The sequence below is a fragment of the Haemaphysalis longicornis genome, unplaced genomic scaffold (assembly GCF_048455015.1).
Source record: "Haemaphysalis longicornis isolate Haplotype H1 unplaced genomic scaffold, Haemaphysalis longicornis Haplotype H1 scaffold_10, whole genome shotgun sequence".
Lineage (NCBI taxonomy): Eukaryota > Metazoa > Arthropoda > Arachnida > Ixodida > Ixodidae > Haemaphysalis > Haemaphysalis longicornis.
The window spans coordinates 152307435-152320178 of NW_027526204.1; the positions used below are offsets into that span (position 1 = coordinate 152307435).

Sequence of the window (12744 nt, forward strand, 5' to 3'; positions counted from 1 at the left end):
GGCAGTGTGTGGAGCAAACCCTTGAGCATCCTCCGTGGACGCTTGCAGCGCCTGGAGCAGGAGCTGCAGGAGATGCGGGCAGTGCTGGAGGTGGTGAACCACCTGGGGCCGCAGCTGTGCCAGCGGTCGCCCGGCGAGGGTGCGGGCGTGGTGGAGTCCATGGTGTCTCGCGCCAACCGCCGCTTCGACGCCATCTGCGAACAGATTCAGCGGCGGGCCGAGCGCCTGGAGCTGTCGCGCCAGCGCAGCCTCGAGGTCACGGGCGACCTGGAGGACCTGCTCGACTGGTTCCGCGAAGTAGAGCGCCAGCTGGCCGATGCCCAGCCCATTGTGGCCGAGCCGGACGTGCTGGCTGCCATGCTTCGCGAGCAGAAGGTGCGCTTCCTTCCTTCACTCCGGCAGCTTCCCTCCCGGGCCTCTGCATGCCAAACTTTCGAGGACTCTAGTACCTGGGGACGGCAGAGTGAGCGAGGACAGGGAAGAAAAGGTGTTGTTGCAGCAGCGAGGCCTAAGTGACCTTAAGAAAAGCAGGGTTTATCAAAGATTTGAATAAAGGACCTGCATGAGAGGAGCTAGAATCGTACCCGTTAAGCCTATCTTTGGCTTGGCATGTGCGTGTGGTTGAAATCAAGTAACGTCTGGTGCAAAAGCCGGCTGGCTGCAACCTCCTTCATTTCAGCTAAAGTTTTTGTCCACACAGTCTCACCTATGAAATATAATAGAGAAGTTGTCATGAGCAGTTTGTAGAGGAATAGGCTGTTTGGAGAACCTAAATCCCTTACACACTTGTTACACCTGTAGTGCTGATGTGTATCATGGAGTGTTGGCAGCATTGATGTTGCAGCTCCTTGCAGCATGACGCTGTGTCTCCATATTTCAGCTAAGGGCTGTTACGATGTTGCCTGCAGATTAGAAGTTTCAGCCACAGCTTTTGCAAATTAAGCATCGTTGCGGGAGGCCTGGGCGTATGGGATAAATAAAAGTGGGTAAAATCGCAATGAACACTAGGTTACAAATGGGGTCACACGCCTGCAGTAGTTGCCTCCCTGAAGGTGCGTCGCTATTCAGCCATGGCTCATGCAGTGGCCTGGGTGATCTGAGCCCCTGTACTGATGGCAAGTGCGTGTGTGCGGGTGCAGGCCCTGAGCGAGGAGGTGAGCAGCCAGAAGGGGCGCGTGCGGGACGTGCTCTCAGCGGCCAAGAAGGTGGCGCGTGAGTGGCCCGCCGAGGACCAGGCGGCCGTGCGCGACCGTGCTGAGGAGCTGCGCGCACTTGCCCTGCGCGTCACCGAGGCGTGCGCCGAGCGTCTGGCCGCCCTGGAGCAGGCCCTGCCCCTGGCCGAGCACCTGCTCGAGGCCCACGGCGAGCTCGTGGCCTGGCTGGACGAGGCCGAGGGCGAGGCTGAGCGGCTGCGGGCGGCCCCCGCAGCCCCGCACCCCGCACACATCCAGCGGCAGCAGGAGCGCAACCAGGCCCTGCTGCAGGCCCTGGCCGACCACCGGCCACTGCTCGAGCGGCTCAACAAGGCCGGCACAGCGCTGGCCAAGCTCTGCCGGCCCGCCGACGCCCAGAAGGTGCAGCGGCTGCTTGCCTCGGACAACGAGCGCTACAATGCCCTGCGCCAGCTGCTGCGCGACCAGCAGAACCTGCTTGAGGAGGCCATGCAGTCCACCTCCCAGGTGGGTGGGAAGGGGAACCGGATTGCCCGCACAGCACGCAATGCACTCCATTCCTCCATTTCCTGGGGAGTGGAGATGCCTGCAACTCTTTCTTTCCTTCTTTCTTCCTTTTTTTTTTCTTTCTTTATTTTAAACCTGGAAAGTATGCTTTTGGGCCCAGTTTGCATTAAAGTGGCATGAAGAAAAGAAAATTTTTTGCTGTGTTACCCTGTCTAAGTAAGAGAAATCGGGTTTAGAGTAGTGAGACCTTTCCCGTGAAGCTGCTTAGAACAACAGCTTCATAAAATCATGAGTCAGTGGTAGTCCCGCAAAGAATGGCCAGGTTTTAAGTTTGAATTTATCTAGTAATGTTGAGACCCATCCTGTAGTGTTTTCCTCTTGCTTATATATTGCCAACTGCTTGCAACTGGCATTAGAATTTCTTGCTGCTGTTTTTACCACCCCAACTTGGCGGCCCACACATTTACAAGTGATACGTCAGACGGAAACACTTTACCACACCAAAGGCCAAAAGAGCGCCTATAGAGATGTTTGTGGGTTTGCCACGAAGAGTGAGAAAATTGTATTCAAAGACTTCTAGCACTGGATCATTGCGTGCAAATAATAAACTTTCACTAGTACTGTGTGGAAAAATTTACTTGTTAGAAATAGTGGTTCCTCTAAACAGCCTTGTGCCATTCGCATTGAGCATGGCATAAAGCCAGTTTGATATGAAGGAAAGCTGAAGGCAAGCGGTTGCTGCTTCACAATGCGTTTATTGAGCCAGTAGTTTGGCAAACTCGGTGCTGTTGTGTGAAGAAGACGTCTCCTTGTTGCTGCTCTGTGCAGTTTGCTGACAAGTTGGACGGCATGTTGAGCGCACTGGCCTCGACGGCAGACCAGCTGAACAACGCAGAACCCATATCAGCTCACCCCGAACGAATCCAAGAACAAATCTGTGACAACCAGGCAGTCGTAAGTGACCTGGGAAAGAAGTCGCCTGCCCTCGAAGCTGTGCAAAAGGCCGCTCGGGAAGTCATCGCCAAGGCAGGAGGCGACAAGGAGCCCAGCGTTCGGGGTGAGTGCCCTCGGGAGGTGCTCGGTGGCATCCACCAGTGCAGTGCAGTGCTAGTGCGGGGCAACGAAATCTGAGGCCCTCAGTTCTGTCCCACAGTTTGAACTTGATAAGGGGCACAGGTTTGCTCTATTCTTGCTCCGAGGTTTCATTATTCAGTTTTAATTTGAAGCTCAAAAGCCTGGTTTGGTCAAATAATGGAAGCCAGTGTTGTACGCAACATAGTGGGCACTGTTTTCTTTATTATTATTATAATTATTTCTTGTGGGGCAGCTTAAAAACCCAAGCTTGCGAGCAACTAGCAGGGTTCAGCTCTGCATTCCGTATTTGTCCCTAAATACTTTGAAGGTTGACAATGGTAATAAGTGGTGCTCTTAACGCATTGTCGCTGTTTTTGATGACGCTTGCCTTGGTGTCACTGGTTATCGGGCCGCAAGATTGTGCCTGCCGCATTTCCGCCTGGCCAGGGTCGGGTGAGTCCCTGTCGGTTGACCCCTCCGTCTTCTTTTCCTCCTCCCTGGTGCAGACATCCGCCAGAAGCTGGAGCGGCTGAATGGCCTGTGGGAGGCGGTGCAGCAGGCAGCGCGCACGCGGGGCCACTCGCTGGAGAGCGCGCTGGCCGTGGCGGAGCGCTTCTGGGAGGAGCTGAACGCGGTGATGCGGGCCCTGCGCGACCTGCAGGAGAACCTGGACAGCCAGGAGCCCCCGGCCGTGGAGCCGCAAGCCATCCACCAGCAGCAGGAGGTGCTGCACGAGATCAAGCAGGAGATGGAGCAGACGCGCCCCGAGGTGGACCAGTGCCGCCAGGCGGGCCAGGACCTCATGCAGCTCTGCGGGGAGCCCGACCGGCCCGAGGTCAAGCGGCACATCGAGGACCTGGACTCGGCCTGGGAGAACGTCACCACCCTGTACGCCAAGCGCGAGCAGAACCTCATCGACGCCCTGGACAAGGCCATGGGCTTCCACGACACCCTGCACGCGCTGCTTGAGTTCCTCGACGCCGCCGAGGGCAAGTACGCCGCCCTCGGCCCCGTCGCGGCCGACATCGACGCTGTCAAGGCCCAGATTGGGCAGCTCAGGGTGCGTGCCATCGGCTCTGTCTGCTGTGGGCGCCTGGAGTGGGAAGTGGCACTGTGCACTGTTCACTTCGCTGAGATTGCAGCTGCGTGAAAATTGGGGCCTTCCTTCTAAGCGCTCCTAATTTGCCCGCGTTGAGGACCAATTATTGGGCATAAAAACCATCTTTAATTTGATTTCAGAATGCTGCTGTGCAAATGTGTGCCAGTTTGTATGATGAATACAGCAGAATCTTAATGATGCACACTTGTATAAATATGCGAACTAAACAAGCACCAATGCAGAACAATACATGGCTAGTTACTTATTTTCTCTACCCGTAAAATTTGTTACTTTTTTTTTACCATAAGATTCCAAATGTGCATTGTTGTACACCGATTGCCTCTCTTAATGTGCTACGGTGGAGACTATAACATAACCACTCACAGTGCGGGGTCATATATGATACGGGTTTTCGGGACCACCAGTTGGCCTCCCATAGAACTCAGTGCGTAGGCATACCACTTAAAACGTGCTTGCATGAAAAACTCTACCTGTCAGAGTAGTTTCTCGGGGGGCAGTGGGCGCACCGTTTCAGGGTCACAAAGAAAACAAAACAGCGAGCAGCCAGTCATTTGACGCAATGCACTCTCCCCTCTAGCTTGGCCGCAGAGAATAAAGAAAAAGCAGGGGCCCTTTCATTGATTCCCTCGCTGGTGCAGGACTTCAAGCGGGAGGTGGACCCGCACATGGTGGAGGTGGAGTCCCTGAACCGCCAGGCCAAGGAGCTGTGCGAGCAGACTTCCTCGGAGCAGGCGCGGGCCCTCCGGCAGCCCCTGGACGAGATCAACCGCCGCTGGACCACCCTGCTCCGGGGGCTGGTGGAGCGCCAGCGGGAGCTGGAGAACGCCCTGCTCCGCCTGGGACAGTTCCAGCACGCCCTCGGGGAGCTGCTCGTCTGGATGGCCCGCACCGAGCGCGCCCTGGACGAGGGCAAGCCCGTCGCGGGCGATGCGCAGGTCATCGAGGTCGAGCTGGCCAAGCACAAGGTCGGTGGGAGTGGGAGGAGCTGGGAGAAGAAGCAGAGCCATGTTTCCCCGCAAGCTCTCGGTGTTCTGGGTGTGATCAGAATTGGACGAGGCACTGAATTTTTGAAAGGCAGCGGAAACACAAAATGGTCAAGAACTGAGAGCACTCAATATGTCCGCTAATGTATGGAGAGTGAATTTCATTTCCTGCTTTTTCTGCAGCCAGCTTATATTTGATGAGAAAAGGTCTTTTAAACATTGTTGTTAGCTGCTTGCTCACAGGAGCCGATTATGAACAAGGGCAGCAGACATCAAGGAAGACGTTGCAGGCTGCCACAATAAAGCTAGCCTACAACTTGTTCTAGGTAGCAGGGGGCCTCATAACTGTAAAGAGTTGCACACTGTGCTTGGGCGAGTGTACTGCCCAAGGCGGAAACACCCTTAAGCGAAAGTTTGATACTGCCTCTTTCAGTGTGACTTCACTTGTAACAGAGGGGGGTTCACATAAGGGCCTCACTTACTGGTTACTTCTGCACATATGAATTGATTCTGAAATCATTTGTAGTATGCTGTAGGCAATATGCACTGTAGGCAGCATGTATCATAGGCAACGTGCAAGAATTAGGTTTCTGGAAAAACGAAGTTATTTATAATAAGTTGGAAGTGCAAAGCATGGGCCAACGTTGGTGCTGACTCATAATTGCATTGCCCTAAGCTTTACGTGCACGTAAAAAGGACTGCTACACTGGAAGGGACGCAGTGCCGTAGTCAATTGTGCTCTCTCCCCCCGCACCGCTGGTGCACAGGTGCTGATGAACGACATCCAAGCGCACCAGAGCAGTGTGGACACGCTGAACCGGGCTGGCCACCAGCTGATTGAGGCAGACCGGCACAGCGAGGACGCCAGTGCGACACAGACCAAGCTGCTCGACCTGAACAAGCGCTGGAAGGCCCTGCAGGACAAGGCGGCCCAGCGGCAGCAGCAGCTTGAGGCGGCCCTGCGCGAGGCGCAGGCCTTCAACCAGGAGATCCAGGACCTGCTCATGTGGCTCGGGGACATCGACGGCCAGCTCGCCTCGTCCAAGCCCGTCGGCGGGCTGCCCGAGACCGCCCGGGAGCAGCTGAACCGCTTCATGGTGCGTCTGCGTCATGCCCCCTTCCTCCCCCTTCCTCGCCCTTGACCCTCCTGTTGTCCCCCGTGGGTGGGCGGTGCAGGAGCTGTACAACGAGCTGGACAGCAACCGGCACCGCGTGGAGTCGGTGCTGCAGCAGGGCCAGGAGTACACGCGGGCAGCCGAGGGCGCCACAGGCCTGCAGCACAGCCTGCGCACCCTCAAGCAGCGCTGGGACAACGTGCTCAACCGGGCCAACGACCGCAAGGTGAGCGGGCAGGCCGTGTTGCTCGATGGCGAAAGAGGGGGTGGGGGGTTAGCACGTGGGCTGCGAAACTGGCCGTGTGAAGTGGAAGATGCGGAAGGCAAGTGCGCAATCAGGTGAATGGTATCCTGGGGCAGGCTGCTCATGGCGGGATTTGTCTCGAACCGGTCGGTGCAAGGAGAACAAAAGCACTGGGCAAGAAAGCGCGTCAGCAGAGGTGCCCCTGACAGTGCTGCCTTGGTTGATTTCCAGATCAAACTGGAGATAGCCCTGAAGGAGGCTACGGAGTTCCACGAGTCGCTGCAGGAGTTTGTGGAGTGGCTGACACATGCCGAGAAGTCGCTGGCTGGCCTGCGGCCTGTGAGCAGAGTCCTGGAGAATGTGCTGAGCCAGATCGAAGAGCACAAGGTGGGGGAGTCTCTTCTTGCGTGTGCTGGCAGCCCCGGGAAGGAAAGCATCCCATTCATTGGGGCTGCTGCTGCTGTTGGAATTATTTTGTTATGCTACTACTGTATTTCTTATGTGTTTTATTGTGCAGCTGTTTTTCTTTGCCCTTCTTGAGTTGGTAAAATATGCATTCATTATGCGAGTCACCATGGTAGCAACAGTAATGCACAATCTGAGAACATTGGGCTTGCCATCTGCAAAAGCCATCAGTCACACCAGCAAAAGAAAGTGTTTTCATTTAACTGTCAAACTTTTCAAACTTTCACTGGACATGAACAGTACAACGTATGGCAGTTACATGAGAACCAATGTGAGGCAATCATAGATGGGCGACTGAAAGCCTTAGAATCGAAATGGAGAAGGATCAGACGGCGGCACGGGGCTGCCGACGGCAGAGAAGGGTGCGTCGTCGTGTGAAGCAGCCAGTAACAGTCTCGCGTCGCCTCGCAGGCTCGAGGAGCGTGCACAAGGTCCACTAGTAGCATTGCACAGGGGATGCAGGAAACTCAAAAGCCCTGCGAGCCCCCAATCACAAGCAATCCACGCCACGGTTGCTAGCACTAATGGCGGGAAAAAAAAGTGCAAGAGTTTACAAACAAAACAATTCCAAAGTAATGGCACTACGAAAAACGGCACGGGAGCGGTGTTCGCGATGAGTTGGGCCTATTTTTAAGCTTTCTTGCTGCCTGGGAGACACAGCATCTCGTTAAATTGGTTTTATATATATATATATATATATATGGTAAATAAGGAGTTGATAATTTCTGAAAAGCTAGTTTATGACATGTGCAACCCAAGTAGGCCGCGTGTCCTCCCTGAACATGTTGTCACGTGTCGCTCGTCCGTTGTGCAGAGCTTCCAGAAAGACGTGGGTGCCCACCGGGAGACAATGCTGCAGCTGGACAAGAAGGGCACGCACCTCAAATACTTCAGCCAGAAGCAGGACGTGATCCTGATCAAGAACCTGCTCATCTCCGTCCAGCACCGCTGGGAGCGGGTCGTCTCCAAGGCGGCCGAGCGCACCCGCGCCCTCGACCACGGCTACAAGGAGGCCAAGGAGGTGGGTGGGCTTCTCAGGCATCGCTCTCTCCCTTGCTCTCCACGGCTGCCGCCAGAGAGAGCGTTGAGTGACGCTTTGGCGGGGCGGACTGCAGTTTCACGACGCGTGGACGGAGCTGGACCGGTGGCTGACGGAGGCGGACGCGAGCCTGGACGAGCAGCCTGCAGCGGGCAACGACCCCGAGAAGATCCGCCGGCTGCTGGCGCGCCACCGGGAGTTCCAGCGCACGCTGGGGGCCAAGCAGCCCGCCTACGACGCCTGCCTGCGCCAGGGCAGGCTGCTGCGCGAGCGCTGCCCCAAGGCCGACCAGCCCGTGCTGCAGCGCATGAGCGACGAGCTCAAGGCCAAGTGGAACGCCCTGTGCAACAAGTCCGTCGACAGGTAGGGACCCCGCCGCACCCAGCCGGGGACCGGGGCTCAAGGGGGACGGGCCCTCCACTGCATGCAGGCAGCGCAAGCTGGAGGAAGCGCTGCTCTTCTCGGGCCAGTTCAAGGATGCAGTGCAGGCGCTCATCGACTGGCTGGACCGCGCCCTGGGCTCCCTGCAGGCAGACCAGCTGCTGCACGGGGACCTCGACACGGTCAACAACCTGGTCGAACAGCACCGGGTGGGGCTCACGTTCACGTTCCTCCACTTTAGTCCGTTCTCTCTCTCTCCCTTTCTCTCTCTCAGTGAAAGATGATGACCGTCCTCCCCCTCTAATGGTGGTCCCCCCCCTGCTGGTGCAGAGCTTCCAGACGGAGCTGAAGAGCCGCTCGGCCAACCTGGAGTCAGTGCAGCGCACGGCCAGCGAGCTGCTCAAGACGGCCAGTGCCGACGATGCGGCCAGCATCCGCTCCCAGATGACCTCGCTCGAGTCCAAGTGGGACGCCGTCGCCAAGCTCTCGGACAGCAAGCAGCGCCGCCTCGAAGAGGCCCTCCGGCAGGTACGTGGTTTTCTTGGCTGCCATCTTAGCCATCAAAAGTGTAGTTCTGTTTCACTCGTGGGTATGGGGAAGCAGTCCTCCCTAAGCACGGCTGTGTGCTGCTTGCCCTCTCCTTCCCCCCAGGCGGAGCAGCTGCACAAGGCGGTGCACATGCTGCTGGAGTGGCTGTCGGACGCAGAGATGAAGCTGCGCTTTGCTGGCCCGCTGCCCGAGGACGAGGCGACCACGCGGCAGCAGATGGAGGAGCACCAGCTCTTCATGCGCGAGATGGAGCAGCAAGAGACCAACAAGGTGAGGTGGCCGTGAGGGCCCCTCCTCCTCTGCAGGACAGCTGTTGCAAGCGTTGCAGGTGTCAGTCGGCTTGCCCCCTTGGCAGGCATGGCAGCTGCGTACAGTCGAGTCCACTTAACGATACCATGTATAACAATATATTGGATGCAGATGAATACGGATACAGTCGAACCTCGATATAACGAAGCAGTACTTTCCGGAAAAAACTTCGTTTTATCGCGAACTTCGTTGCATCGAGATTTTTGCCTTACACTGACACAAATGATGTCCTCATGATAATATTGATTTTAAAAATTATTTTAGACGAAACTAACAAACCGACCAGCGAGTGTTGTATAGTGAAGTTATTTGGAAATCTTGACTGATGGTTCGAGGTAAAAGATGCCGCGAAGCGGGCACCATGCTAGAGTGACTACCCCGGGGCGGGCGCATTCTGATTCACCAAATACGAAAACGAAACTCGGTGAAACTCAGTGGCAGTCCTCTAATGCGTCAAGCAACACTGGGACCGGTCACGTGCTATTGCGGACTGATGGGAACGGGACGCGGGGGTGCCCACAAAATGGTGGAACTCAGTTTGTCAGCGCTGAAGCTTTGTCCGGTACCGATTTACCACCCGAGTGTGCGCGCTCGGGTGGTAAATCGGTACAGGCCGTCGACTACCTGATTACCGCTGGGTCGCTTAATGCGCTGCTCTAGCTCTGTAGTACAAGTGCAGTGCTTATTATTATTGCGTGATGTCTGACACTTCACCAAAAGTTACGCCTGAAGCAGTGCCGACGCTTACCCTGACAAGTGCTGTCGCGGTGTAAGAGAAGCCTTGGAGTTGTTAATTCTCGAAATAAAAAAAAGCTGTGTTCCAGGAGCAACCTGGTCGAAATATCTGGTAAGTTTCTGCGAGCTCTTGTTGAAAGGCTGATCGTTACTGGTGCAATCGTTAAAAGCTCAACTTATCAACTGTACTTCAAGGAACTATGCTGAACTACAAATTTTTCCCCCGTTGTTTATTAAAAGGTAACGAAGTCTCACTGCAGCTTTTGAAATCTCGTGTAACACTCGTCGGTAGTGAAGCAATGCCAAACATGGCACCTGCAAAACCAAATAGGATTGGAAGCAGTGGGGAGGCCAGTCGTGCATCATGTGTCCGCACTTGCACGGGACCGGTCGCAGTGAGATGGGCGTGAATTATTTCGAGCGTTATTTACAAATGATGTAGTGGGATCTGCCGAAATTTGATTTCTGTGCTCGCAGAAACTTCGTTGCATCGAAACTGTGCCTTAAAACTACTTCGTTAAATCGAGGGTAAAAACACATGCACCTTAATAGCAACAAGAAACTGAAACGTAAAAAGTTCGTTGCATCGCGAACTTCGTTATATCGAGGTTCGTTATATCGAGGTTAGACTGTATATAGAACTCCAAGGGGATCATGAAATAGTTCAGTATATAATAAAGTTCAATATATGATGATTCGAAATATGAAATATGCCTGTCTGAAGGTTATCTTATAAATCTGCCCATCACTCAGAGCTTCTCGATATTGTGACAAGCAGCAGCTTACCCATTTGTTCCTCACAACACGGAAAATTCGAACCACAGTGCGACAACCCCCGCACTTTATGGAACTTAAAAAAAGTCTGTGAGATTCTCTTGCTTCTTCTGCGTCACAAAGTTCTCCACAGTGTCTTTGAGGGGAGACACGGGTCTTAGAATGGTCGGAAATTGCAAAGAAAAATGCATTTTGGGAAAAACATTTTTGAAGTCTTCATACCTTCAAGCACCTACTCTAAAAGTTTCACCTCTGAATTCGATCAGTATTGCGCTCAAAAATGCTGTGAGAAATGCTGCTACAAACTCGAGACAAAATCCTGCCGACGGCCATGCCTGTCAAACAATGTCCGCTTTCGTAGCTAAATACAAATTCTTTGTTTCTTCGTGACCTTAGCTCTGAAACATGCGCCGTGAACAAAACAAACACGCAACATGCCGCATCGGTCTCCCTGCACATCGGTCCCCCTGCATCACACTGGTGCTCAAGCACGCATGAAAAATTACAGAAGCTCAGTGCTTCCCGTCGATTTCCCCTCCTCCTTTATTGCCTTTCGCACCCGATTGCCTTTCGCCGTGCAAACAGCAGGAGCTGAATGGTGTTGGTTGAAGGCCATCAAAGCGACGCGATGCTACACCCTCTAGACCCTACCCCCTCCTCACCGAGCATGGCAGTGCCCGAGAAGTCATCATCATGGCATGCAACCCGTCAGGAGAACCGCACTTGCAGGGCCACTTGCGGCACAGCATTCAACATAGTGAATGTGCCCGGGATCGGAAGCTCGATACACGTGTACCACAGCTCAATATTTTGGCGTGATACTTCCAAGGGGATGTTTAGATTGTTCGATATTGACAATAATTCCATGTATCTGTGTTCAATATATCCGTGTTCAACTGTATAACTATAAACACTATGGCACCGTCCACTTTCGTATACGTTCTATGGTAAAATAAACCGCTTATTACAATGCTCCAGTGCCGCGAAATCGGATGTAGAGGTTGAATCCGGTTGCAGCGCGCACCGAAAATTCTAGCTGCCGACGGCATGTGCCGCGAGCCGTGATTCGCCTCGCACCTCCTCCTGTGCCCTTCAGAAATAGTCGACTGCGCCGCTTACAAGGAGGCAAGAGGAGGTGGGAGCAGTTTTCCTACCCCCCCTCCTGGTGCCACTGGTGCCGGCACCACTCGCTCGCATGTTCACGTATGTTCGCCTGTTGGGTCATGTGCACACCGACGGGGTGCCTCTTCGGCTGCCTCAGTTTTTCCACGGAAGGGACGTCCGAGCCGATGTTTTGGAGACGTCTGAGCGCCTCCCCGAAGAGGGGATCGTAGCGCGGATACGTGCTGCAGGCAGTGCTGGCAGTGATGCTCGGACTACACTGTTGAGCAGCCTAATGAGTAGGGTCTTTGCAGGAGGCCCAATGCATGATACAGTCCCTCAGGGACTTCATTTCTGCCAAGGACCTGCGCTCAGCTAGGTGAAGCACCCATAAAGGCTCTTGAAGATGTGTGCCAGCTTTGCGTGAAGCAAACAAAACCCACCGACTATGGCATCTTTTCTGCAAATAAGTAGTAGTATGACCTTGCTTGCATGTGAATGAAATGCTTTGACCTCTGTTTTGTCTTTTTTTTTTTTTTTCGCAACCCATTTATAACAATTATCAGTCAAAACGATGGAATTTCCTTGGACTTTAATCTTGTTTTAAGGGGGGACGCGGCTTTCAACTTCGGAAAAATGACCAAAGCATCGTTTTTTTGAAACCCGCATATTCGGCTTCTATGTTTCCTATTCTGTGCGTCTGCAAAGTTTTTACGCTGAAAAGCGTCGCAAAGTGGCATAAAAAAATACTTTTGTCAGGCGCGGTGACAAACTATCAGCGCAAAAGGGCGAAAAAACGGCAATTTTCGGAGCGCTCTATCTCCGCAACGGTGCCACCGGGCGCGGCCATTTTGATATGGTTAGATCGGCCGAGCGATCGTTTTTCCGGTTCCGCTCGTCTCTTTTATCTTCGTTCATTCACAAACGCACAAACGGCAGAAAAGAAACGACGCACAAACGAAGCTAGAAATAAATGCTGAAGCGTTATTGGTCCTCCGGTCGGGGCGCAGAACGTCGACCCTCCTGATTGGATGTCGCGGGCGCAACGCAAGATGGCGGCCGCCTGAGCTGCGTAGCGAGCGGATTGAGTTCATTTTCGCCGCTTCGCTCGGCCGAGTTTCTGTTCAATCTGTAGTATTCAACACGGACGTTATCGCGATGGGAATGCCAGAGATA

At 54.1% G+C, this 12744-nt stretch overlaps 2 protein-coding genes across 11 annotated transcripts in view; one reads left to right on the top strand and one right to left on the bottom strand.

Moving 5' to 3' along the window:
• The window catches only part of Nd-13b (NADH dehydrogenase (ubiquinone) subunit ND-13B), a 383813-nt gene that overhangs the window by 183908 nt on the left and 187161 nt on the right, over positions 1-12744 (bottom strand). The window lies entirely within an intron of this gene.
• Positions 1-12744, top strand: part of Shot (dystonin-like protein short stop) — a 200005-nt gene that overhangs the window by 173403 nt on the left and 13858 nt on the right. For all 10 annotated transcript variants that reach the window (XM_077691304.1, XM_077691303.1, XM_077691298.1 and 7 more), the window contains 13 exons: positions 49-375; positions 1140-1679; positions 2508-2736; positions 3260-3813; positions 4512-4838; positions 5624-5953; positions 6033-6197; positions 6447-6602; positions 7495-7701; positions 7796-8082; positions 8150-8309; positions 8431-8628; positions 8752-8919. In XM_077691304.1, the coding sequence (XP_077547430.1) occupies positions 49-375; positions 1140-1679; positions 2508-2736; positions 3260-3813; positions 4512-4838; positions 5624-5953; positions 6033-6197; positions 6447-6602; positions 7495-7701; positions 7796-8082; positions 8150-8309; positions 8431-8628; positions 8752-8919 (3648 nt within the window). The remainder of the gene's footprint in view (positions 1-48; positions 376-1139; positions 1680-2507; positions 2737-3259; positions 3814-4511; positions 4839-5623; positions 5954-6032; positions 6198-6446; positions 6603-7494; positions 7702-7795; positions 8083-8149; positions 8310-8430; positions 8629-8751; positions 8920-12744) is intronic.